Genomic DNA, 25650 nt, shown 5'->3' with positions numbered 1-25650 from the left:
AGTTGCAGTACTGAACTTTCCTTTGTTCTGTCCTCCATTTGGGAAGATGTCCTTATTTAGGGTGGCACAGGTACCTGCACAGGCCCCACACACCTTGAAACACCTTCAGTAAGCATGGTCTCTGTAGAGTGGACATAGGACAGGATCAGCTGAGATTCACTAAAATACCCTTTCAGCCTTAGTGCTTAACCTCTTTCCTCCCTGCAGTAAGGGGCTAGCGATGCATGCATGTAGTCATAGAGATGACAAACCTATGTGGTCTCTCAGTGAAATGGGGCTGGTTTGTAGAGCAGTAGGGAAAGGATGTGTTCTGGAAGGGGTGCTCTGTACTTCAGTGGCAGAAAGCAGCTGGTGCTGCAGCCGTGAGAGCTGTCTCATGGTGGGGAAGCAGTTCACACAGCTGGGCTGCACAGGAGATTGTCCCATGGCACCAGTGAAGAGACACTTCTACAGGAGAACCTGACTTGTGAAACAAGGGCAGGACAAGATTCATGTCTTCTAAAGCTAGGGAGGACCGCTCACCTCGACAAGCCTCTGTTCATGCAGATCATACCTTTTTCCTCAGGGGTTTCTGCATCAAGCCCATTCTTGTAGTTCATATAAAGAGTGGCTTTTAAAAGACTACTTCAGTGTTGATTCTAGAACTCAAGCAGAAATGGTCCATGGAAAGAAGTGATTTTGTTTAAAAAGGAATCCATGCTCTGGGGGCAGGAATCGAAGCCTGGCTCACCTTGTTCCCCAGCTTTGCAGACCCAGATGAGCTGGCCAAAGCAGCGTGTACTGGGAAGCTCAAAGGACTATCAGGGAGGGGAAAACTGTCTTTATCACTCCAGGTTGCTAGAACATGGTGAGAATTGTTCTGCTGCAGCGTTGCTTACCTGCTCTCTGAAAGGTGAACGCCTCCACAGCCACTCCAGGAACTTCAAGTAAATCCTGGAAGAATTCCCTGAGGAAGGAGTAAGCGAAGGCAGTGAGATGTATTAGCAGAGAGATGTGGAAGTAACAAAGGGGACTGTAGCCTAGCAACAGGTCTCAGAAACGGATGAAACTGGAACATGAGTACAGCTTAAAAAATAGCTTCAAGCTATTTGATCATCCACTGCAATGTGAGGTCTGAAGCAAATCTTTACATTTGTGTCTTTTAAGTGATTGATTTCAGCAGCTGAACCCAAATATTACAGTTTGAGCCTCAACACCCCCCATTATTAGTCTTTTATTGATAGGAGAGTTGGTGGCAGCCCTTACTCAAATTAGCAGGAGGGAGCCGTGGTGAGCAATTCTAAACCAATATACATGTGTGTGTATGTGTGTGTGTATGTATAGATACACACACACGTGCCCATACGCATGTGTGTTTTTTAAAGGCAGTAATAATTCACCATTTGAAAGGTGGAAACATCCCAAGAGATCAAGCGCAGCCTCCTTCAGCTGTGGGCAAGCATCTAGAGCACAGTGCCATTTAGAAAACATAGAAGTTTGCTTTAGAGCTGACCAGGAACCTGCCTGTACTTCTTCCTTTGTTGGAGGTCACACCTCTGACTATGGAAAACCTGTACACAAAGCCAGGATGCTTAACTGGTCTGTGATAAGCCGTTGAGTTGTAATGTTGAAGTCTGCTTGGAGCTGGTTAATGGGATTGTGCCAACCCTCTGCCTGCAATAGCATAGTTTCTATGATGTGCCATGAATTTGGACTCAGGACATACACCGTTTGTATGTACATATATGAAAACACATGCATAGTTATAAATCTGGAGAGGGAGTACAGGTACACCCCTGTGTTCTTCATGCATCAGGTGGTACCCTATAGTAGACTACACCACACACGTCAGCAGTAATGCATAATAAAGTGGCATGAATAAAGGTCAACTCAGTTGCTGAAACAGGCACCTCCTGCTGTCTGGGGACCCCAGCTGCTGCGCCAGGAGGTCACAGGTCCCCATGGCTCCTGTGTCCCAAGTGCCAGTGCACCCCATGGTGTCTGGATGGCACTGGGGGCTGGCAGCACAGCCCGCCTGCCCGTACGCTGCAGTTTGTGTGCAGTTACCAAGGTCTAATCCACACAGGAAGTGTTTGCACCCAAGCCATAGCAAAGCATCTTGCTGTATAACGCATGTTACCAGGAGTGGGTGTTGTGGTGCAGAAAAAGGGCTGTGGGTTTTCAGAAGTGGTAAATAACAGCTGGGGAGCCCTGTCCTCTGCGTGTGCCCAGGCTGGGGTTCATTCCACCTCCACAGCTTCCCTTGTGTGTTCTGTTCCAGGGGATGGAGATCATCACCGGAGAGGCAAGAGAAGGGAATTACTTCAGGATGCATATCAACAAATACAGCATGGTCGATGGCATCACCTGCTTTTCAAAGGAACCCTTTCCTGCCTCCAACTACATCTGCTTGTATGGCCAGCATGAGCGTCTTCTCAATGACCTCTGCTATCGTTGGAACCAAGGGCAGATTACAGACCTGTACAGGTGAGAGAAACCCAGCATTGTCCAGTACATCCACATTCTGGCAGAACTGTATGCTTAGTTTATTATGGCTTCTGCCTGTTTTCTCTTAGAGCAAAAAATAGGTTTATAAGAGTATTTTCTACTATTTGGCAAAATTCTCAGTGGCAGTGCAAGCCCTGGAGCCTTCCTGCACAGTGCTGTGTGACTGAGATCTGCTGAGGGAAGGAGCAGTGGTTTCTCAACCACCCTCCTCTGAAAGAGCATCTCAGCATCTTGATAACTTTTGTCAGAAGTCACTTTTAAAAGGGGGTATTTTTATCACTTTGAATCAAATTTCTGAATTAGATTTTAAATCACTCATGATGACAGTCACACTCACAACGTGCCCGAGCATCTGGTGATAGAGCCAGCCATGAAGTTTATCCTCTAGACAGTGCTCTGTATGTAAGCGAGGTATTTAAGTGAATTCTACAGCTGGAGGCTGTCAGGACTCTGTTTAGTGGAGGTTCCCATTCACCTTGCAGGACTCCTCCCACCATGGCACAGGTCCTGCACTGTTCCAAGGAGCTTCCCTCTGCCCGCTGTGCCCACAGCAGCGCAGCAGTCAGGGGGCTCCGTGTCCCAAGGCAGGTCTGCAGGAGGTGGGAGGCACTGAAGAGCTGTTTCTAACATGATTCATGTGCCACCTCCTCTGAGATGATTCTTCATTGCCTTCGGAAATGCAAACTTGATTAAGGAGGTTATTACAGAGAGGCCTATCTGGGAAACACAATCTAGCACATCTTTAATCTGCTGCTGCTTCTCCAGAATCTCATAGCTTAAAACAATGACCTGGCCTAAAAACTCAGACTTGGTTTGTTCCTTTTGCCTCAGTGCAAACAAGTGCTTTGGAAGTCAAGCTTGGTTAAAACAAACATAAAACCCCAACCCTGCCTTGAGTTTCATTCATAGACAGATTCACAGAATGCCTTGAGGCACGTAACTGAAACAGGAGGTAAAGAAGAATTTGCTGATACATCCTATTTTGATTTTCCTTCTAAAACATCCCGCACAAGTGGTGGATTGGGAACCTGCGTTGTCACAGATGGAGAAGTGAAGCACCACACAACCTAGGCTGGTTCACAGACAGAAAGCCAAGCATAGAAGCAAATGGATTTTTGTCATGATGCAGAGCTGATAGTGGTGTCCTAAAAGTTTCCAGCTCTGATTCGTTGTATTTGTAACTGGTGTGAAGAAAGACATAAATGGTAGCAGAATTTCCATATTAGACACTGTTATTTAGGTAACAGTTTGGACAAGTTTGCTGTACAGGATGTGCTGTGCTGCAAAAGAAACTGCATCGTAACAATGATCTGCTGGTTCAAAAACTCTGTGGAATGAAGCACCTGATCTCTTGAGACAGGGGCTGAAGAGCGTTTGGCTTCTGTACCTCCTCCTCTGGCTTCTGCACCTCCTCCTCTGGCTTCTGTACCTCCTCCTCTGGCTTCTGCCCTTCCACTGGTCCAGTGTCACAGAGCTCCAGAGAGCACGGGTGAGGAGCTGTGCACTGCTCAGACAGGGAAGTGTGAGTATCTGCTGGAGGCAGAGGAGGGGGCACCCGGCCAAGCCCCTCAGTTAACAGCAGAGGGATGCTTTCTGAGCCATGTTTTGGGAGTGTGGTGTCAGCTGCATCCCTAAGGGTGAGCTCCCTGGGAAGAACTTGTCCATCATATCTGACAAATCATGGCAGTGGGGTGAAGTTCCCAATGACTGGAAAAAGGGAAATATAACCCCCATTTTCAAGAAGGGGAAATGGATGACTGAGGAATTACAGACCAGTCAGTCTCACCTCTGTGCCTGGCAACATCTTGGAGCAGATTCTCCTGGAAGGCATGCTAAGGCACGTGAAAAACAACAAGGTGCTTGGTGACAGCCAGCATGGCTTCACTAAGGGGAAATCCTGCCTGACCAATTTGGTGGCCTTTTATGATGGGGCTGTGGAACTGATGGAGAGGGGTAGAGCAGTTGATGTCATCTACCTGGATTTGTGCAAAGCGTTCTACACTGTCCCACACGACATCCTTGTCTCTACATTGGAGAGACATCAGTTTGATGGATGGACCACTCGGTGGATAAAGAACTGGCTGGATGGCTGCACACAAAGAGTTGTGGTCAATGGCTCAGTGTCCAGCTGGAGACCTGTAATGAGTGGTGTCCCTCAGGGATCGGGGTTGGGACCGGTCTTGTTCAACATCTTCATCGCTGCCATGGACAGTGGGATTGAGTGCGCCCTCAGCAAGTTTGCCGATGACACCAAGCTGTGTGGTTGGGTTGATGCGCTGGAGGGAAGGAATGCCATCCAGAGGGACCTTGACACACTTGTGAGGTGGGCTGATGCCAACCTCATGGAGTTTAACCATGTCGAGTGCAAGGTCCTACACTTGGGTCAGGGCAATCCCAGGCACAGCTACAGGCTGGGCAGAGAAGAGATTCAGAGCAGCCCAAGGAGAAGGACTTGAGGGTGCTGGTTGATGAGAAAATGAACATGAGCCGGCTGCAGTGTGCGCTTGAGCCCAGAAAGCAACCGTATCCTGGGCTGCATCAAAAGGAGTGACCAGCAGGGCGAAGGAGGTGATCCTGCCCCTCTGCTCTTGTGAGACCTCACTTGGAGCATTGTGTGCACTTCTGGTGTCCTCAACATAAAAAGGACATGGAACTGTTGGAACAAGTCCAGAGGAGGCCACGAGGATGATCAGGGACTGGAGCACCTCCTGTATGGAGACAGGCTGAGAAAGTTGGGGCTGTTCAGCCTGGAGAAGAGAAGGCTGCATGGAGACCTCAGAGCAGCCTTCCAGTATCTGAACGGGGGCTATAGGGATGCTGGGGAGGGGCTCTTCATTAGGGACTGTAGTGATAGGACAAGGGGTGATGGGTTCAAACTGAAACAGGGGAAGTTTAGATTGGATATAAGGAGGAAATTCTTTCCTGTTAGGGTGCTGAGGCACTGGAATGGGTTGCCCAGGGAGGTTGTGAATGCTCCATCCCTGGCAGTGTTCAAGGCCAGGTTGGACGAGGCCTTGGGTGATATGGTTTAGAGCGAGGTGTCCCTGCCCATGGCAGGGGGGTTGGAACTTGATGATCTTAAGGTCCTTTCCAACCCTAACTATTCTGTGATTCTATGACTTGGGGCTTCAGTGGGACTGGACGTGCTGTTCTCACAATGCCTGTGGTGTGTTGGGCAGTCCTGTGCTCTCTGCTCATTCTTTCTTCTTCCGTCTTGTACTGAAAGGATAAAATGAAAGAGGAGAGACTGAGCTGAGCTCTTAGGCAGAAGCTCTTCCCTGTGAGGGTGCTGAGGCGCTGGCACAGGGTGCCCAGAGAAGCTGTGGCTGCCCCATCCCTGGCAGTGCTCAAGGCCAGGTTGGACACAGGGGCTTGGAGCAAGCTGCTCCAGTGGAAGGGGTCCCTGCCTGTGGCAGGGGTTGGAGCTGGAGGAGCTTTGAGGTCCCTTCTAACCCAAACCAGTCTGGGGCTCTGTGATAAGCCCAGACCTCAACTATGAGGTTTAAGAGTTTCTTGGACAAAAATGTCTCTTTATAAATTTCACTTCAGGAGACATTTTTATGCCTCTTCTGAGTGTGGAGCTTGTGAATTACTGCTGCTAGAGGGATTGATCTGGATTTCTAGACAATGTTGGGTCTGTTTTACAAGAGACGAGCGGCACACAGCAAATGTCAAGTTCACATAAACAGTATATTGTCAATAAGTGTGAAGCAGAAACTGAGGGAGGATGACACAACTGCATGAGATACAGGCTAAGACAACAGATCATTTTCCTGCCTTGCCACAGCTGATGCTGATCAGCTAATGCATCCTGAGCACTGGAAGAAACTCAGTATTCAGGCTGTGGTGAGGTATCATCAGCCTTTTCCATGGTGTGACAACATGCAAACACAACTGTGACCCAGGCTTTCCTATCAGCCACAAATGCTGCCAGATGCTGAGCGCTGCTCTTTGCCCAGATGTGCTCACAGTGCCAGCTGTTCTGTGTGCTGTGTGCTGTTCTGTTTCACACCAGCATCAGCATCTGGAGGAATAAGTCATCGTGCTTTGGGACCTCTGCCTTCAGCACAGGTACCAGGATTTGCCTGCCATCGACGAAACCAGCCTTGGTTCCCTTTCCCACTGCTGGCTGTGTAGCCCAGCCAAGGACCTCGAGCAGCTCCACTTGTCTGCACCCTTCCCAGCTGCACCCGCAGGTCTGGAAGAGCTGAGACATTGACTTCTGAATGGACAGGTTGTCTCTTCGGGAGAGAAACTCAGAATGCATTGGCCCCCTTGCTCCCACCATCGTGATGGGATCCCCATGCACTGCACAAGCGGGTTACAGGACAGGTCGAGTTCAAAACCCCGCAGAGACTTGAGAGGCCTCAGTGGAGAGGAAGATCCCGGTGCTGATCTGTGAGCAGGAGGAGGCAGGGCAGTCAGCAGAGAGAGACCCAGAGGTGCAGCTCTGCCCTCAGCTCCTGCAACACGGCTCGGCTCGGCTCAGCTCGTGTGAGCTGCTCCCTGGGCTCGGGGCACCTGGTCAGGGTCCTGCACGTCTGCATGGCCTGGCCAGGACCCCCGGGGGCCACACAGGGACACCCTCATCAGTGCCCCCGCATCTCCTGAGCTCCTCTTAATTAGCGCTGCTGGGCTAATTTTGGACCTGTCTTTTACAGCCTTTAGATGTGGATGTTGTTTGGGATCTTTTGCCTCATTATTTTCTCTCACCTCTCATTAGCCCGTGGCAAAATTCCTGAATTACAGTTGCCAGGGTTTTCTTATCCGGTTATTTTATTGCCTCCAGCCCTGCTTTTCATCTTCTTTATACCTTATTTTTACATCAGTTTGGTCCGTCTCTTCTTGCTCTTTGGTCATTTGAATGAAATCACAGCTGCTGCTCTGCAGCAATTAACATTCACTTTAATCCGTGTTTGCTTGTTTCTGCCAGTGCTTGTACACGCATGCACACACACACACACACACACACGTGTGTTCCCGTTCACATCGGTCCTGGTACGCCTGTTAAAAATGCCTGTACTATAAGGAGGATAGGTTCTCCAGGTGGTTCAACAGGCAAGAGGCCCAACAGCCCTCTGCAGTGAAGGACTGCTCTTTGCAGGCAGCCTAGGCAGGGGGAGAGGACCAGTGAGAGAGGGAAGAGAAAGGGGAGGAAGCGAACTGCCCATCATCCCCATGCAGCAGCTGTGGCACAGAGAGACCAGCGCAGCAAATTGCTTCTTTCAGGAGGAGGTAGGGTAGTGGAAGAAGGCTGGCAATATAGCACAGTCTCATCATACTGTATCATATATACAGTGCATACACATCCACATAGTGCACTGTTATATACAAGTTATATACGTGTATGTCCAACATACAAAAATACAGTGTTAAAACCTGGCCACGAGAAGGCTGTCTATTAGAAAACCATGTAATTGTGTTTTAGCATCTCTTGTGGGATGGAGACTGTCTTGAGGCTTTGATGTAGACAAAAAGTGGAGTCTGGTCATCTTTTTGCAAGGAAAACAAGAATGCATTAGTTGATTTCTTTGTGCAGAGGTGTGATAGAGAAGCAGAACTGTTTAGGGTGGTGTTCACATGGGCTGTAATGATCTCCCATGACTGTGTGAATGCAAAGCTGATGGTAGGACCAAATTTCTCCCTTTTGACTTTGGAAAAACTCCTTTTAGCTTCTAAACCAGTGCACGTTCCTCTTGCACCCACTGGCAGTGCCTTCTAGCGAGATGTGGAGTGCCCTGAGTGCGAAGGTAGGCAGTGGGAATGCTGTGGATCGCTGGGTAAGCTTGTAAACCACCACCCCCCCCCCCCCAGGCCTGTGTCCAGTGGGCTCCTATGCGGATGGGAAGTGCAGGTCTGATCTTTGCTGTGTTCAGGTTTCCCAGCGTGGCTCCTCATTCCCAGAGCTGCCACCCGGGAGCTCATTTATTCCTGTGGAACATGCAAATTACCTCCTGACTAACGAGAGGCCTTTCCTCCCTCATTTGCATGGGGTCTTGGAGCTGGACGTTAACCCCACGGAGCCCCATTTCCTGACCATAATGTGCCAGTGCCAGCTTCAAATTAGCATTAACAACAGGCTCCAGGTCCAGGCAGCCCAACAAGTAACTAACGCCTTCCGCCGGAGCGCCTGGTGGTAATGATGACAGAAATAACATTTCCTCTTGTGCGAGACACCTTCCACTGCCTTCAGTGGGAGTTCAGAGGGATTCAAACCTGCAGGACTTGACCCACAACCAAGTGGAAGATTGGACCCACATCCCCTGCCCCTCTCTTCCTACAGGTGTGTTTGTGGGGGGAGCAGGCAGCGGAGGAAGCCCCTCAGCCCCCAGGGCTGCAAGACCAAGTCTGATGCCCCCAGCACATCACCGCTGGTTATGAGTATTCAGACTGCTGCCCTTTAAGTTCATCAATTTACCAACCTATCACACAGTATCTAAAAACCCACCAGAGCATCATTGTTCTGTATTGCCACAGCCACCTGGCTGCATGATGCACGAGGTGTGAGCTTTTAGTGGCTCGCATGCTCCTCCTCTACATTAACAGTATTTGCACAGCTCACTGAAAGCCTCAGAGGCTTTTGACTGAAACTTGTTTTCCAGGGAGACAATGCTTTGAGCTCTCTGGTTAAAGCAGCAGCACTGCATCTAATGGAACTGAAGAGTTTGGGAGCTTCTTTTCCTTCCTCCTTTAGCAGACAGGTACTGTGGGCATTTCTAAAGGAGGCCTTGGAGCAGCTCTACAGCTGCACAGTTAGAATAAGCGCTCAGAACACCTGGCTGTGATGCCAGTGACAGAGGTATTAATGTGATAACAGCACATATTAGTCTTTGTCAGAAGTGATTGCCTGTTGTTAAGCTTCTGCAGCCACATTTGGGCCTGTTCTCACAGGTGCTGGGTGTTGCAGCTTCGTTCAGAGCAGCCTCCGAGCTCACTGTGGGCTCACTTCATCCCTTAGAGGAACAGGAATTCAAGACCCAATGTTCCTGTTGCCACCCATGCGAACAACAGCTGAGGAAGCGGGCTGGTAAGCCAGGAGATGACCACATGCAGTCAGCTGCCTCTGACTGCACCACGGTGGGATGCACTCCATCCCTCTGACTGGGTTATGGGATGCCAAGGTCTGCGGGGAATGAGGTCTGAGGACCACAGGCAGTGTTTACTGACCAGGGAAAGCCTCATCCTCACTTGCCATTGTGCTGCAGGAGAAAGACACCATTGCAATCAGCAATGGGCACCCTTCCATCCATGCCTTGTGCCACCACCGTCGGTGTCCTTGCTCCATCCAGGCCTGCAGCCATCGCATGCTGCAGTTGTCCTGTGTCAGTGCAGCCAAAACCACAGGAACCAGAGACACAGTATCCTAAAGCTGGGCATCCTAAAGCTTTCAGGTCAGCTGGAGATTTAACTGCAGTACTCCCTAGGTTTGGAACCCAGTTTGGAAGAACTTTCTGCAATTTTTATTCATTTCCCATAAGTTTGCATCTAAAAAAGACTCAACTGGAATTTGAGCACCCGAGAGTGAGGCTTCTTCTGACAGGGAAGACTTCTCTTGGAGGAGGAAGGAAGCTTGTGTCCCGCAGTGCTCCACAGCCAGTTACACCCCGTGTGCTCCATAGTGCTTCACTGAGGAGGAGTGTCCCCAGCCAGTTACACCCCGTGTGCTCCATAGTGCTTGACAGAGGAGTGTCCCCAGGCAGTTACACCCCGTGTGCTCCATAGTGCTTCACTGAGGAGTGTCCCCAGCCAGTTACACCCCGTGTGCTCCATAGTGCTTCACAGAGGAGTGTCCCCAGGCAGTTACACCCCGTGTGCTCCCCCAAGGGGAAGGCAGTTGCCAAGTTATGGGACGTGTCCACAGAGCAGTGGAATCTCCCTCTGCTGCATCTGAAGTACAAACTGGATTATTAGGGGGGTCTTCTGATATCTGGCAACCAAACGGATGCTCACTGGCATCATACCTTTAAGGTAGAAGTGCTCCCTGTAGGCTTCATTTGGCATTAATGAAAGCCAAATCTACTAATGTAACATGTAGAAAACTGACCTGCTAGTTTCTAAAATACTCAAGTAGTCTATTTATCAACTTAGGTGTGAGTGGTGCTTCACTTGGGATTTGTAATGCTGTATTAATGGGCTTGTTTCCAGTCCTGACCCTCAGAAGATGCTGGTTGCATCACATTGGTGTGGCAAACACTGAGGACGAGGCAGAGGGGTAGGTAGCACTGTTGTCTGACAGCAGAGGCAGTGTCCCTGCAGGAATGGCACAGTTTGGGCTGCAGTTAGTGTCCTGCCAGGGGCATCATCCTCTGCCATCATCGGGGTCTGGAATGTGCTGCTCAGCCGTCCCCTCTGCAAGTTTCTTCTCGTACCTAGTCCCCAGGTTTCCTCTCGAGTGCACTGAAGTCAGTGGATGCTCTGTGCTGAGCACCCCTGGCACCTACCAGTTTATGGAGCATGCTGACAGCAGTCAGGGAGTTCTGAGCAGCACATAACGCAGGGTGCCAAGTGCTCTCCTTAGAGCGTATTTATGATGGGCAGCGGCACTGGGGAGGAGGAGAAGCCTCATGGGCACACGGGTTCGAGCTGAGCTCAGGGTTTTAATAACTTGAAGCCCTCGCCTGACCCAGGGACCAGGCCCTGCCCCGCATGCTCTCAGGTAGCACCACGAGGAGCAGATGGCTGGCACCCAATAGCAGAGCCACGTGCAGCAGGATGTGGGTGTGCTCCAGGCGCCCCATCTCCACTGCGAGCGATGGAGCTCTCCAGAGCTGGGGTTTCTGTGTCCACTGTGCTGCAAAGGTCACTCTGGGGACTGGTGATGAGGGGCAGGGCCGCAGGGAGAAGCCCCTTTGGCAGACATTGGCCAGAGGCTCTTTGGCAAGGGGGAGGTGAGGGGGTGGCTCTGGCAATGCCTGTGCGTGGGACAGGGGATTCTGCTGAACTGTGGGGAAGGAATTTCCTTCCCAGTGCTGGAATAGCAGATGGGACTCGATGCGCACATTAGAAGGGGATGAGTAACTTGGGCATGCGTAGGTCTGTTAGAAGATGCTCCATCCCTGGCGGTGTTCAAGGCCAGGCTGGACAGAGCCTTGGGTGCCATGCTTTAGTGTGAGGTGTCCCTGCCCATGGCAGGGGGTTGGAACTGGATGATCTTAAGGTCCTTTCCGACCCTAACTGTTCTATGATTGTATGTTTCTGCAGCCTGTGCAGAGGCTCAGCACCCAGGGAAATGAGGGATGCTCTATGGAGAGTGGTGCAGTTTCACCAGCAACAGGTACCAGTACATGACAGGACACAAGGCTGCCAGGCATGCAGCTGGAGTGTGTCACTTGTGCTCCCATTACATTTCTCATCTGAGCTGTACAAGCTGAGCATTCTGAGTGGTATGAACAACATCTACTTATATTAAATTAACCATTTACATCTTTCCTTTGAGTTCAGTTCACACATTATAGCTCTGTTACATCAGGCTGAGAGTGATTTATTAAGCAGTGTCATTTAATGAGAGTTTAAGCAGAAGCACCACACGGGATTGTTTATTGGCACAACTCTAATTGAACATCTCACAATAGAACAAATAAGAAAAAGAAGAATATTTGATGGTTTAAGTGCTTTTAAAAGGCGAAGGTAACGATACAAATTTATTACTTGCAGCCTGGATAATCAGAGGTTATTTAAACATGAAATGCGTGTCGCATTTAAACATGAATGCTGCATAGAAAAGCTGTTGTTAAGCCAGCCGTTCAGAAATGGAGAGGGATTGTTCATTAAGAGAAACACTAGGATGCCTGCTGTCTGGAATGTGCCAGCTCCCACCCCATTAACACGCTGTGATCACTTAGGGACTCCACCTAAGGCTTTTGTTCATTGTACAGGCGGTGAGACTCCTTTTCTGCAGGGATGAAAGGAAGCAGAAGGGAAATGCAGCAGGTACGAGTGTGGCTGAGGGGCTGGTGCTGCTCAGTGCACTTTGTGGCCTCATTAGAGGGAAATCTGTGCGTTTCATGAGGAGACAGGCAGGATGAGGGAAGAGGAGCACGGGAAGGGAGATCCGGTAGCTCTTTTGCTACCAGAATCGGATGCTGGCCCCGAGGTGCACGGCCAGAGCTGTGCTTCCAGAGCCAGGCAGTAAAGACGGCCGGACCCTCCCGTGGCATTAGATTTCTCTACAGCACTGCAGTTTGAAGGAGCTGGTAACTTGCTAATGAAGAGCTGGGTTACTAAGAAACCCCACGTCCCAATCAGCAAGTGCAGGCTGCTCAGCTGTGCCGGCCACGCGCGCTTGCAGCAGATCCTTGCTGATTCACATTGGTAATGGTGCAAACCATTGCGAGTGACTGGCCTCGGGATCCATAAAGCAGGCACTGAAGCACTCCTAGCTCTGCACACAGCCTGTTTGCTGATTTGGTGCATCACACTTAATTTCCTTTAAATTGGTTTTTCATAATGCATTGCACTGAAATAGAGCTGTGTGAAAAAATGCAATGAAGCTCATTTCAGGGCAGCCCTTATTTCCTATACACAGAGCTTAGAGTGATGTTTTTACGTCAGTTTTAAAGAGCACAGAGTTCAGAGATTTTAAAGAGCACTTCAGTGAGAATCAGCCACGCAGTAACTGCTCATTTCTCATCAAGTATCTAAACTTTGCCAAATTCCAATGCCGAAATGGACACTCGGGATAGGACAGGGCTGCAGCATCCCAGTGTGGAGAGAGTACTGCTCAGACGTGCTTCCCAATGGTGTCTCCAGGTAACAGCACACCTTTTACTGTCGCAGGGGTTTGTAAACCCCAGGCTTCAAGCCAGCCATCTTCCAAAGAGAGCACACTGCAGGTCTGGCCATAGCTCTGTTGGAAGCACAGGCTTCCCTTCTGTGACTGAGCTACAAGGCGTACAAAGGAAGCACCAGCCCGCAGCACAGAGAACACCCTCACTGCTGTGTGGATCTGCCCAGTGCAGTAAACCACAGGCTCAGTGCCCTTAAGAGCACTGATTTCAGTAAGCCCTGGGCCAGAGCAGCAGCAGAGTCCTGACTGATGAGCCCAGCAGCAGTGAGCAGAGCCCCGGAGCAGGGAGCGCTCAGCCCTGCTGAGCTCAGCACGTGCGGCTGGTTCAGCAGTGGAGGTGAGTTCTGACATGGCAAAGCAGGGAACACTTCATATTCCTTGGGAGCAACACTTCAGGTGGTGCTCTGTGGCCCTTGCACAGATTATCTTGCTTTTTACCTATGAGAACAAGCTGCCTTTCAGAATGACTGCTCAGATGACAGCAGGAAATGCTCAGGGGCTTTACTTACATTGCCTTTAAATGTACACTCTATGATTCCTATGTGAGGTATATCTGGAAACCGTAAAATCCCAGCCTGGTTTGTGTTGAAGGGACCTTAAGGCTCCTCCAGCTCCAACCCCAGCCACAGGCAGGGACCCCTTCCACTGGAGCAGCTTGCTCCAAGCCCCTGTGTCCAACCTGGCCTTGAGCACTGCCAGGGATGGGGCAGCCACAGCTTCTCTGGGCACCCTGTGCCAGCGCCTCAGCACCCTCACAGGGAAGAGCTTCTGCCTTATCTCCAACCTGAATTTCCCCTGTTCCAGTTTGAACCCATCACTCCTTGTCCTGTTGCTACAGTCCCTGACGGAGAGTCCCTGTCTAGCATCCTCGTAGGCCCCCTTCAGATACTGGAAGGCTGCTATGTACCTGTAAATACATTACAGCCTTTACATGTATATGTAAAATGCTCTGCATCTTTTACTGGAATCACAATACCTTTGCAATTAAGATTCTTAAAAACATCTATGTATTGTCCTCAAAACAATCCCTCTTCCCCTTTCCTGGCAAGATGGGACATTTCCTCCTACGTGCACTTGTGCTGGAGAAATGGCTTTTGCTCATCTGCAGACTGGGAGAGTGGCTGACTGCATTGCATCCCTAAGTGGTATTTCCCTCTCCCCACTCCTGGGAGGTACAATTCCCTGCTCTTCATAGGCATTCCTGGTATAACTGCACTTGAGCCCACGTCCCCTGAGCAGCTGCTTCAGTTTCAGTGTTTATCCTGGTTCGGTTCCTGGGCTTGGGAACAGCAGCAGCTTCCTTCTTACTGCCGAGGCAGTGGCAGACCGAGGAGGAGCGTGGCATCCTGCAGCACAGCCCTCCAGCACATGGGAGCCTTTTCCATCACGGGCCCAAAGCACCAGTGGGAAACTACTTCCATAAACCACCAAAGTCATTTGGGTTTAAGGACCCCAGATGTGCGAAGGAACGACTTTGTTCTGGGTCTGCGTGTCTGAGCACTGACAGAGGCGCTTCCAGAGGGAGCGGATGCAGCCTGGAGATGGGCACTTCCAGCATCACATTTCTTCTTCAAGGAAAAAGACATTCAAACCGGGACAATGGGCATCCAGCTTGAAAATTCACCGTGTTCTGGCAAGGGTGGGAGGCTGCAGGGACAAAGGGGACTCTGCGCTGCTCGCAGATTAACAGGAGATTAAGTCTATCAATGGCCCTGCCTCATGTTGTGCACTAAAAAGCTGTGTGTGCTCTGTGTGTGCTCTGCATGTGCCTGCAGTGCTGGACGGTGGAGGAACCAGCTTTGAGCAGTCCCATTGTGTGCACTGGGCCACAGGGCGGGTCACCAGTGACTTGAGGCTGCCTCATGAAGCAATGAACAGGGATCAAGAGATCTGTGTTTGTGAGGGTTTGGAGACCTTTAACAAGAGCTGCAGTGGATCCAAACCCCTGCATGGATGCTCGGAGTTCCTGAACGGCTGTTTGCTCCGGGGCTGTGTGTTGGTGCCGTGGGGACAGCAGGGCTGCGAGGAGTGGGGTTCGGTTTGGTGGTTGTCTCCATACTTTGGGTAGCAGAAGCACACGGGCAGGCACAGCAGCCTCACAGCCAGTTCCCTGCAGAGGGGTTTTCCCAAGCACCCTCCCAAGGGATGGGTGCTGCCGAGGACCGTGCTTTCAGTTCCCTTACCTGGGCCCTGTGCTGGCGCGTGGGGTCAGCTCCATAAGCTCACCTGCAGGCAGGGAATGCTGCACGAGTTCCAGGAGCTGCGTTCCCAGTTCAGGCTGTGCCCATGGCCTGGCCATGCAGCACCGGTGATCAACGTCATCAGGCTCATGGAAGCAGCTACAAAAGGAATGGAAGCAATTAAAAACATATTACAGTCCTCAGACCCAAACCAAAACCACTATTTTTCAGGCTGCAATAATGAGATTTACTTTTGCATTAAAAGGAATGAGAGAATCAAACCTCTTTCAAGAACTGTTTTCTGGTGGGTGCTATCTCTGCTGTGTTGGACACGGCCCAGTCTGTTGCCACCAGTTTCTTTCATTGTGGGAGAGGATTTCTGCTGAGGTTTTCCAAGAAAAGCACCCAATATGGAATACATAAAAGCAAGAGTGCTCCTCAGAAGCCCATCTTTAGTAGTGTAAGTGGAAATTATTCATGTCTTGCTTTCCTTCATGTTCAGTCAGGTTAAAGCCATTCCTGCTTGTCCCATCCCTACAGGCCTTGTCAGCCTCTTAGGCACTGGAATACAGACAGCTTGCAGATGGAAGGCCACATGCATGCTTACTCCAGTTTTGCTTGTAGCAGAGGCTGACTTTGTCTGTTCTATTTAATGCTGTATCTCTTGAAAAGGGAGATCCCATGTCTTTTCTACAGGACTATTTTCCTCCTCCTTCCCTTTCATCTCATGTAGGCTGCACATCACAAATGATGCAGAACAGACTTTAAATGCTGTTTGTCAATGGAAAGCGAGCCCAGCTTCCTAGCAACAAAAAGGATGTGGCCGATTGTCCTTGGGAGGAGACCATTCCCCCTCTGGTTCCAGATGCTTCCCCATGGCCCCTGTTGCAGCCGGCAGATTCCCGCTGGGAAGTGACCACGCTGGGACCCATGGCCAACACCACCCATTGTCTTGTGCGCATCTAACCTGGTACCCGGGAGGTTGTGAAGGACTCAGTGTGCGAACACGTGGCAGATGCTGCCCCAGGACAGCCCCAGTGCCCCGTCTGGGAGCACCCCAGGCCCCATGCCCTGCACTGGAGACCCTCCTCCGGCTTGCCCCGAGGGCCTGCTGCTGACACCTGAAGTGAGCCTCGCTAAGGCATCGCCTTGGTTTGGCTTCAAATGGGCTTTCTCATGATGGGGATTCCCTGTAGCTGCCGTATGGAGGTCCCCAGAGCCACCACGTGCCCTGTGGAAAGGGGATTTCAACACGAGATAAACGGGTAAAAACAGAGCCTGCGAAGAAAGCGAGCTGTTGCTGTGGAGCCTTTCTTCAAACTGCCCTTGGTCACATTCTGCAGGGGAAGTAAAGGGCACCTGGGAGGCAGTGCTGAGCACTGGCAGCTCCTCAGCACCCATGTAGAAAATGCCAACAAGGCATTCTCTGTGCCTCCAGAAAGGACATCTTACTTGCCTTGAACACTGCAAACTGGGTGACACATGTCAGGCTCTGAGCTCCAAATCTGTAACATTGCAGGAATGGTTGAAACTGCAGTTATGGACTGAGCAGGCAGCAGCAGGAATATGCAGCATCCCTGAAACGTTTCATAATCACTTAATGCAACACCTTAGTGAGGCAGGTGAGCTTCAGCAAGGTAGGGATGCTGGGAGATGTGCAGCAGGCAGGAGATGAAATCCTCTTACCAGGGTTAGAACTGAAAGGAAGATGCCAGCTTGAAGACAAAATGTTCGGCCTTTTAGCAGGGCATATCAGTAAAACTAGTCTGAACGCATTCCTGTACAACACCCCCCTTCTCCCTGCTCTGCTCTCTGTACCAACGCTGAGTTAAAGGTTTGTGTTGGATGAGGGTTCCTCTGAAGGCGGTTTACGTATTTGGGGAACATCCTGTTCTTCCCTAGCTTTCTGCACACGCTCTGGGTGTATAATAATTAAAGACACGTAAAGCTGAGCCCATCTTTTCCAACATTTCACATACAAATGAATTTGGTTGGTCGTGGTGATGTGCTACCACAGACTGCCAGGCTGGGCGCAGCCCCATGGCAAGAACACGGTGCTTCACAGAGCCCCAGCCTGGTTTGTGTTGAAGGGACCTCAAAGCTCCTCCAGCTCCAACCCCTGCCACGGGCAGGGACCCCTTCCACTGGAGCAGCTTGCTCCAAGCCCCTGTGTCCAGCCTGGCCTTGAGCACTGCCAGGGATGGGGCAGCCACAGCTTCTCTGGGCACCCTGTGCCAGCGCCTCAGCACCCTCACAGGGAAGAGCTTCTGCCTAAGAGCTCAGCTCAGTCTCCCCTCGGGCAGGTTCAAGCCATTCCCCTTGGCCTGTCCCTACATCCCTTGTCCCAAGCCCCTCTCCAGGTTTCCTGCAGCCCCTTTAGGCACTGGAGCTGCTCTCAGGTCTCCCCTTCAGGAGCCTTCTCTTCTCCAGGCTGCCCCAGCCCAGCTCTCTCAGCCTGGCTCCAGAGCAGAGCTGCTCCAGCCCTCGCAGCATCTCCATGGCCTCCTCTGGCCTCGCTCCAACAGCTCCACGTCCCTCTTGTGCTGCTGCCCCAGAGCTGGAGCAGGGCTGCAGGGGGGGTCTCCCCATAGCACAGCAGAGGGGCAGGATCCCCTCCCTGAGCTGCTGCTCACCCTTTGTATTAGTGCCAGTGAGTGTTTGTACTGTGAGGACATCCAGCCATGTGCTGGACACTGCTGAAGCCTGGGAGAGGCCGCTGGGGCAGTTGGTGGTGCAGAGAACGATAGTGAAGGGGAGCAGTGAGGTGAAGAAGAGCTTCTATGGGATGTCACAGAAGCAGGACGGTTCTGCAGGAGTACAGAGCATCATTACCAGTGCGGGTCATGCGGGAGCGCTGCTGCCTCTCTCAGAGCAGGGGGATCCTGCTGCTGGGCAGCAATGAACAACTCATCTGCACTCAAGAACCCGCACGGGAGTTTCTGCACACAAGGACAGCAGAATGATTAAACGTGGGGTGCCTTTTGCTTTATCCCAGCGTTCATTCAGGACCGGGCAGCTCAGCGGGGCAACAGCATCCACATGCTCCCAGCAGCAGCACCCAAACAGAGCACGTTGGCTGCAGCCACCCCCCCAGACGAGCTCCTGCAGGACCCTGCTGACAGCTCCCAGTCCTTGCGGGGTGAGCACGGTGCACCCCGACTCCAGAGGCATTGACAACAGTTACACACAGAGCATCTCCCTGAAGCTGAGATAGTTCTTTGTCCTAGAGAGAGCAGTAACCCCAGTCCCAGCTTGCTGCCTCCGGTCACATCCGCAGCCTGGGGCTCCACTTCCAGCCGGGTCCCCTCCATCCCTTCCCCGCTTCTCACAGAAGGGTGCTGCCATGAATGAAGAAGTTACAAGCGCGTCCTCCTAGAGTAGGTTCAATTTAGCTCAGTACCAGTGCAAAGAACATATTGCAGCACCACGGTGGCCTGTTTTTCTGGCCTTTATTAATCCAGAAACCTTAATGATGAACAACATTTGTGTCATTGTCTACACAAATTTAATTTGTTTATGCAGCAGTTCAGTTAATCCTGCAATCTGCTTTTCTCAAATGAGGACAGATAATGGAGACACCGTTCTTTACAGGTCTTCAGGCTTTTAAATTCTGATAAAATCAGGATTCTTCACTGGGTCTTGCCACAGCTCTGAATTAAGCCACTTTAAATGTAATTACTGAAGCTGGCTGTACATCAGGAACATCCATTAAAAGAATTGATTGACCATGCTGTTACAGGAGGCATTTTATGAACAAACGATCGTGATGGGTCCAGAACTGTCATTTATAAAGGCAAAAAAACAAGTAAATACTTTATTAGTGGTTAATGAGAGGTTCACAAGATAACTAAATTTCTTCTTTTTTAAGCAGGTTCTTCAGGGAGCCTTGGTCCATGGCCATCTATCACGATCGGTTTATCGACCTCAAGGAGGAACTGCGCCAAGCCCTCCTATCGGAGCAGGTAAGGCAAGCAGCAGGCGGGCACGTTCATCAGCGGGGTCATTTGTCGGTGCTGTTCACTTCGGTTTCTGCTCTGTCTTTCCCCTCAAGCCCCAGGTTTCTGTTGAGCTATTTCCCTGGGCAGCCCGAGCGGGTCCCGCGCCCGCAGTGCTCGCCATGCACAGCTCCTGCTGTTACCTGGGTGCATCTGCAGTTTGCCAGTAGAACTTCAGGTCGGTTTGTTTTCCTCCATGGCATTTCTGTGTCCCACATGTAGTTCAGTGCAACCACCCAGCAGAACCAGGGCTCACTTGCCCTGTTTCCCCCCATTACTAATGTTTCCTGGTACAAATGCATGACAGGCCACCCCGAACCTGTCCCAGCTGAGCCCAGGAGAAGCACATTTTTCAACAGGGAGCAGCCTTCTGTAGCCAAGAATGAGAGCAACTGGCTTTCTTTAGTGATAAGTGGATTTGCTGAGTGAGGATGACATGAAAATGTTTGCTAAAGCTCATCCCCTAGTACTGCAGGCAGGGGCACAGCATCTGAGCATCACAGCATTGCCTGCTCCAAACCCAAAACCGGCTGCACTCACAAAGAGCAATCCCAGCCCTGACGGATTCCTGCGGGACCTCAAACATCTTGAGGTGCTTGAGCCCTCAGTTAGGGACCAGTTCCCCTCCCCTCCTGCTGCTGTTGCTCACAGTTAATGTGGTGCAGTTCCTCCAGCAACAGCTCCTGGAGGTTTTAACAGTGCAGAAACCAAAGGGAATCAACTGCAAACACAAGCAGGTGACAAAGGGATGGGGCATAGGCTGTGCCCACCCGTTTCCATCACACAAACTAGCATGTGCCACAGCCATGGCCATGCAGATGCTCGTCCCCTGCCTCCTTTGTATGAACACAGGTGATGGTGCCTGCATCTGAATGCAAACACCTCGCTGCTTTTTGTATTTTATTTGGCTTTTCTTCACTGTGATTTCACCCATATATGCTAAATGTCAAATTTAGGTTTTCCGTGGGTGTTCCTTGTAGGCATGTTGCCAGATACAGTCAGTACCATGCACTTAACGGAATATGCCCTCAGTGCCTCGGGCTGGCTGTATTTCTACACAGAATCACAGAATCCCAACCCTGGTTTGGGTTGGAAGGGAGCTTAAAGCTCATCCAGTTCCAACCCCCTGCATGGGCACGGACACCTTCCACTGGAGCAGGCTGCTCCAAGCCCTGTCCAGCCTGGTTCCTGTTACTCACATCCCAGCTCGCTTCAGCCTGCAGATAAACCAGGGATGAAACGTCAGAAAGAGGGGAAGTACACCTTTGCAAGGGGTGTTTGAGTGCAGGTACACTGCTGGCTCCCACAGGAGCTGGGAATGTCTCGTGCATTTAGGGTAATACTGATGGTGGGTTTGAGGGTGCTGAGGCGCTGGCACAGGGTGCCCAGAGAAGCTGTGGCTGCCCCATCCCTGGCAGTGCTCAAGGGCAGGTTGGACACAGGGGCCCTCTGTAGCCCCGGAGCGCCCGGTGCTGACCGAGCACTGTGCCCTGCAGGTGCCCCGGCCGCTGCCGGAGGATGCCGCGGAGAGCAGCCCCTGCCCGGAGCCGCTGCTGGGCCCTGTCCTGCGCTTCCTGCGCCGCCACCGCCGCAGCCTGCCCATGTACTACCCGGCCAGGGCCCCGCCGAGCGCAGGTGAGGCGGCAGCCACCGGCCCGGCGGGCGCCGACTCCTCGGCCCCGTGACGGCCGCGGCCCCGACGGGGAGGACGGGACCCTCGGTGCGAGCCCGGACAGGGGGTACCTCGGTGCGAGCTCTGGGGCAGGGGATGTCTCGGTGTGGGCTCTGGGCAGGGGATTTCTCGGTGCGAGCTCTGGGCAGGGTTTCTCGATGTGGGCTCTGGGGTCTCGAACCGGGGCCGCCGGGGCTGGGGGTTGCAGGGTCGGCGGTGTCGGTGCGAGCCCCGCGGGGGGGCGGCGCGTGCCCGGCGGCCCGCAGCTGTATGCTAATGGCGCGCGCCCCGCCCCCCGCCCGCCTGTCCCACCGCGGGGGGGGGGGCGGCCACACACACCCCGCACCCCCCCGCGGCCCCGGGCGCTGCCGGGGCGCCCCCCCCCCGCCCCTTTGTGCGCCCGCCGGGCGGCTCGCGCAGCTTTATGCTAATGAGGCGCACAAAGGCGGCGCGCGGGGCCCGCGGGGGGGCTGGGGCCGCTCACTCGCGTGCCGCCCGCGTGCCCCTCACAAAGGGGGGGGGTGCCCGCACGCGCCCCCGGGGCCGGCCGGCTGCGCGCGGCAGGGGGCGCTCACCCCCCCCCGGGCTCCCCGCCGCGGCGCCACCTGCGAGCGCGCAGCCGAGAGCCCCCCCCGCCGACAAAGGGTTAAAGCGGGGCTGCACCTGCCGCGGGGACCGCACCGGCAGCGGGACCGGCACCCGGCACCGAGCGCTGCCCTCCTCAGTGCCGCGGCTGCCGTGCGCGGGCGGTGTCGGTGTGCTCGCTGTGCGGCCCCTCCGCTGCCGTTACAGGTGCCCGGGGCTGCGGCTCCGCGGGTCCGTTCCGCACACAGCGGCGGGGCAGGGGCAGGGGCAGGGCCGGGCCCAGTCTCAGCGCTCCCGCGCGCGCCACCTGATGCCGGCACCGGGCTCCCCGCCCCCCCCGTCCCGCCCCGCTCGCACCGGGCTCACGGCGGGGGGGGGGAGCGCAGCGCGCGCCCCGGGGCCGCACACAAAGGCCCGCGCGTGCCGCCCCGCGCGGCAGCGGGCGCCGGAGCGTGCGGGGGGCGGGGCCGGGCGCGTGCCGCCGGCGGGGGCTCAGGTGCACGCGGCCCCGCCCCCCGCCCGCCGCGGCGCCGCTGATTGGCCCGCGCCGCCGCCGCCGGCCCGAACAATGGCCCCGGCCCCGCTTAAAGGCGGCGCGGCCGCGGCCGGGCTCCGCGAGCGGCGGGGCCGGTGCCGGGTGGGTGCCGGGGCCAGGGCCGGGGCCGCCGCGCGGGCGGCGCCAAGATGCCGCGGGGCTTCCTGGTGAAGCGCAGCCGGCGGCCCGCCCCCGCCTCGTACCGCGCGCGCTGCTGCCGCGACCCCGCCGGGGCGCCGCTGCCCCCGGGCAGCCCCGCGCCGCCGCCGCCCGCCCGCCCCGCCGCGCCGCCGGGGAACACGGTGCCGTGCGGGACGCCCGATGCCGCCGTGCAGGCGCTGTACAGCCCCACGCGGCCCGTCAGCAGGGACAAGTACCTGGAGCGCGGCTTCAGCCTGGGCTCGCCCGTCTCGGCCGAGTCCTTCCCGGCGCCGGCCGTGCCCGCCACCATGGACCCGCTCCTCTTCGCGCCGGCCGAGCTCAAGCTCTGGGCCGCTGCCGCCGGCCCCGCAGAGCCGCCCGCCGCGGGGCCCGGCCCCGGTGGAGCCCCTGCACCGCCCGCCCCGGCCGCGCCGCCCGCCGCCGCCGCCCGTCCGCAGCCCGCCAAGCGGCCGCCGAGCACCGCGGAGCCCGGGCGGCAGAAGGCCCCGTCGGGCAAGAAGGCGAAGGCGATCCGCAAGCTGACCTTCGAGGACGAGGTGACCACGTCGCCCGTGCTGGGGCTGCGCATCAAGGAGGGCCCGGTGGAGGCGCCGGCCAGGGCGCGGGGCGGCTGCGCCCGCCCGCTGGGCGAGTTCATCTGCCAGCTCTGCAAGGAGGAGTACGGGGACCCGTTCGCGCTGGCGCAGCACCGCTGCTCCCGCATCGTGCGGGTGGAGTACCGCTGCCCCGAGTGCGACAAGGTCTTCTCCTGCCCCGCCAACCTTGCCTCGCACCGCCGCTGGCACAAGCCGCGCCCGCCCGCCGCCAAGAGCGGCCCCGAGCCGGGCCGAGCGCCGCCGGAGGAGCCGCCGAAGGAGGCGGGAGCGGGCAGCGGCAGCGAGCGGGACACGCCGAGCCCCGGCGGCGGCTCGGAAGCGGGCTCCGAGGAGGGGCTCTTCGAGTGCCCCCGCTGCGCCAAGCGGTTCCGCCGGCAGGCCTACCTGCGCAAGCATCTGCTGGGCCACCAGCCGCCGGCACCCGCGCCGGGAGCCGCACCGGGCCCCGAGCCCGCAGCCGAGGAGCCGCCCGCGCCGCCGCCCGCCGAGTGCCGCCTGTGCCCGGTGTGCGGGGAGACCTTCCCCAGCAAGAGCAGCCAGGAGCGGCACCTCCGCCTGCTGCACGCCGCGCAGGTCTTCCCCTGCAAGTACTGCCCGGCCACCTTCTACAGCTCGCCCGGCCTCACCCGGCACATCAACAAGTGCCACCCCTCGGAGAACAGGCAGGTCATCCTGCTCCAGGTGCCGCTGCGGCCCGCCTGCTAGAGCCGCCCGTGCCTTCCCGCACCGCCCCGCCCCGCACGGCCCGGGGCCGACACACGATTAGCTTTAACCCGGCTGGTGAACCGCTGGAGCCCGGCTTCGCGCCCGCCGCCGGGTCCCTCCCTCCGTCCGGCCGCTGGTTCGCCTCGGCGCCCGTCGGGGGACCCCGGACCCGCCGGAGGAGCCGCCCGAGGGTTCCCGTTCCCGCAGCCGCCGATGCCTTGACGCCGCTGTTGATGGTCTCCAGAAGATGCTGTAGAAACTGCCTTAACTGTGACATGCCAACCTTCTGTTTCCGTTCGGTTTGCCCTTCCCGAGGTAGCTCACGAGTTGACTATCTGTATATGTTGGTTTGAGTAATTATGTTATTTATTCGTTATTTATTTATATTAATTATGAAGATTGATATTATTTGATCGCAGATGCTCTGACGCTGGTTTTGTCCCCGCCTGCCATTTCACTGTGCGTTTTAGAAGAGTTTGTTTGTTTTTTTCCTCAAGGGATCTGCTGTAAAGGTTTTAACTTTTATACCTAGAACACACACGACCTTGGCCATTCGATCCTGTGCAACCGACAGCTCTTACTTTTAGATGCAATCTCTTTTTCTACACACATTATTTTCTTAACTGTTAGCTATTTATAGAGTGCTTCAATAGAACTGTTTCAACTGTATAATTATTTACTATTCAAATAAAATATTTTCCAATGCAGGCGTGCTGCTGTGGCCGGGGCTGGGGCTGGGGCTGTGCTGCACCTCGGGTGGGACTGGGGGAGCTAGGGGATGCCTGGTGCTGGGTGCATGGGGAGGTTGTAGTGTCCTCAGTGTTGCCAGCCTGGTGCGCCAGGGCTGCCCCCGGGACCGGGCTCACACCGACGGGTGAAGAACCTCCGACGGCAGGGGCAGGACAAGGTGCACAGCGCCCGGGTCACCCTGCGGGGGGAGAGGTGACCGTGTCACACAGCGGGGACAGGGCGAGCCTGGGGGTGCTTTGAGGAGCATCCGTTTGTCCGGAGCTGTACAAACCGCTCTGCAAACAGGGCCCGAGGGCTCGCTCTGTGCAGGGGACTCCCCACGTTTGGCCAAAAGGGAGTTTCTTCATTATTTTATCAGCATGTTCTCATCTCGGGTGTGTGCGGGGCCCGTGCGAGCCCTGCAGTGCTGAGTGCTGGGCGCTCCCCTCGCAGCAGGAGCCAGCCTCCCCTCACCGCTCTGCCCGGGGGCCCGGGGCGAGACCCTGCCCCATCCCCGTGCGAGGAGGGCCGAGGGGCACCGAGCGGGCGGTTCTGGCACACGCGGAAGGATGGAAACGCCTCTGAGGCTTTTACGCACTGGGGGAGGTTTGGAACCTGTTGCTGCCACGTTCGCTCTCGTCTGTTCCCTCGGAAAAGGCAGGGGACCGCCGGGAGCTGTTCCTGGAAGCTGCCCGAGAAGCCCCGGGGTGGTTTTGATAAAGCAGCGCTTCTAGAGAACGAAAATCTTCCTAAAGATGTTTATAACCTTCTTGCTCAGTAGGGCTGAAACCCACCAGGGCAGCGTGCTCCTGCTGCTGGATTCCCGGGACACAGCTCCCGTGTCCCGGAGCCGGCTGCAGGCTGAGCTGTAAATGGGTGACAGTGAGACAGAGAACGCAGCCTGAGAGGTGCGGGCAGCAGCCCCTCAGCGGGCTGCAAGTGCAGGGCTGCTCCTCCTGCTTCCCTGGCGCTGGGCTGTCACAGCCGGTGTGCCACAGCGCGCACCAGGCTGCTCTCACCACTGGGGCAGGCAGGAGCTCCTGAGGGGCTCCCAGTGCTCTCCAGCAGACTGCAGCCACGGTTCCCCGAGTGATGCCCGGCGCACCTATCGGGGTGCCCCAGAGGCTCCACCCCACTGGGTGCTCCCAGCCTGTACCCTGGCAAAGCCCAACCGACAGCTCCACACTGGCGGATTCCTCCACGCTCAGGTAAATCCCT

The 25650-nt window shown here is 54.8% G+C and overlaps 2 protein-coding genes and 1 long non-coding RNA gene across 7 annotated transcripts in view; 2 read left to right on the top strand and 1 right to left on the bottom strand.

Annotated features, from left to right (window-relative positions):
* CFAP61 (cilia and flagella associated protein 61) overlaps nucleotides 1-21157 on the top strand; it is a 107714-nt gene extending 86557 nt beyond the window's left edge. For all 5 annotated transcript variants that reach the window (XM_061356925.1, XM_061356926.1, XM_061356924.1 and 2 more), the window contains 3 exons: nucleotides 2261-2466; nucleotides 19325-19415; nucleotides 20945-21157. In XM_061356925.1, the coding sequence (XP_061212909.1) occupies nucleotides 2261-2466; nucleotides 19325-19415; nucleotides 20945-21133 (486 nt within the window). In that variant the 3' untranslated portion in view covers nucleotides 21134-21157. The remainder of the gene's footprint in view (nucleotides 1-2260; nucleotides 2467-19324; nucleotides 19416-20944) is intronic.
* On the bottom strand, nucleotides 4-978 carry LOC133214189 (uncharacterized). Its single transcript, XR_009726029.1, has 3 exons — nucleotides 879-978; nucleotides 731-780; nucleotides 4-121 (listed from the first exon to the last, which is right to left on the bottom strand). It is a non-coding gene; the product is annotated as an uncharacterized LOC133214189 (long non-coding RNA).
* Nucleotides 21158-22366: 1209 nt separating the features above from the next.
* Nucleotides 22367-24403, top strand: INSM1 (INSM transcriptional repressor 1). Its single transcript, XM_061356945.1, has one exon. It carries the CDS (start codon nucleotides 22390-22392, stop codon nucleotides 23701-23703), a length of 1314 nt encoding a protein of 437 aa, XP_061212929.1. The 5' UTR covers nucleotides 22367-22389; the 3' UTR covers nucleotides 23704-24403.
* The last annotated feature ends 1247 nt before the right edge of the window (nucleotides 24404-25650 follow it).

This window comes from Neopsephotus bourkii, unplaced genomic scaffold, assembly GCF_033783945.1.
Source record: "Neopsephotus bourkii isolate Nb327-2 ecotype Australia unplaced genomic scaffold, CSIRO-AGI_Nbou_v1 NB_873, whole genome shotgun sequence".
Classification (NCBI taxonomy): Eukaryota; Metazoa; Chordata; class Aves; order Psittaciformes; family Psittacidae; genus Neopsephotus; species Neopsephotus bourkii.
The sequence above is the reverse complement of the archived record's forward strand: the minus strand, read 5'-3'. Positions and strand labels throughout refer to the sequence as shown.

Excerpts from the sequence above, each read along its gene's own strand:
- INSM1 (XM_061356945.1), top strand. The coding sequence starts at position 22,390 with ATGCCGCGGGGCTTCCTGGTGAAGCGCAGCCGGCGGCCCGCCCCCGCC.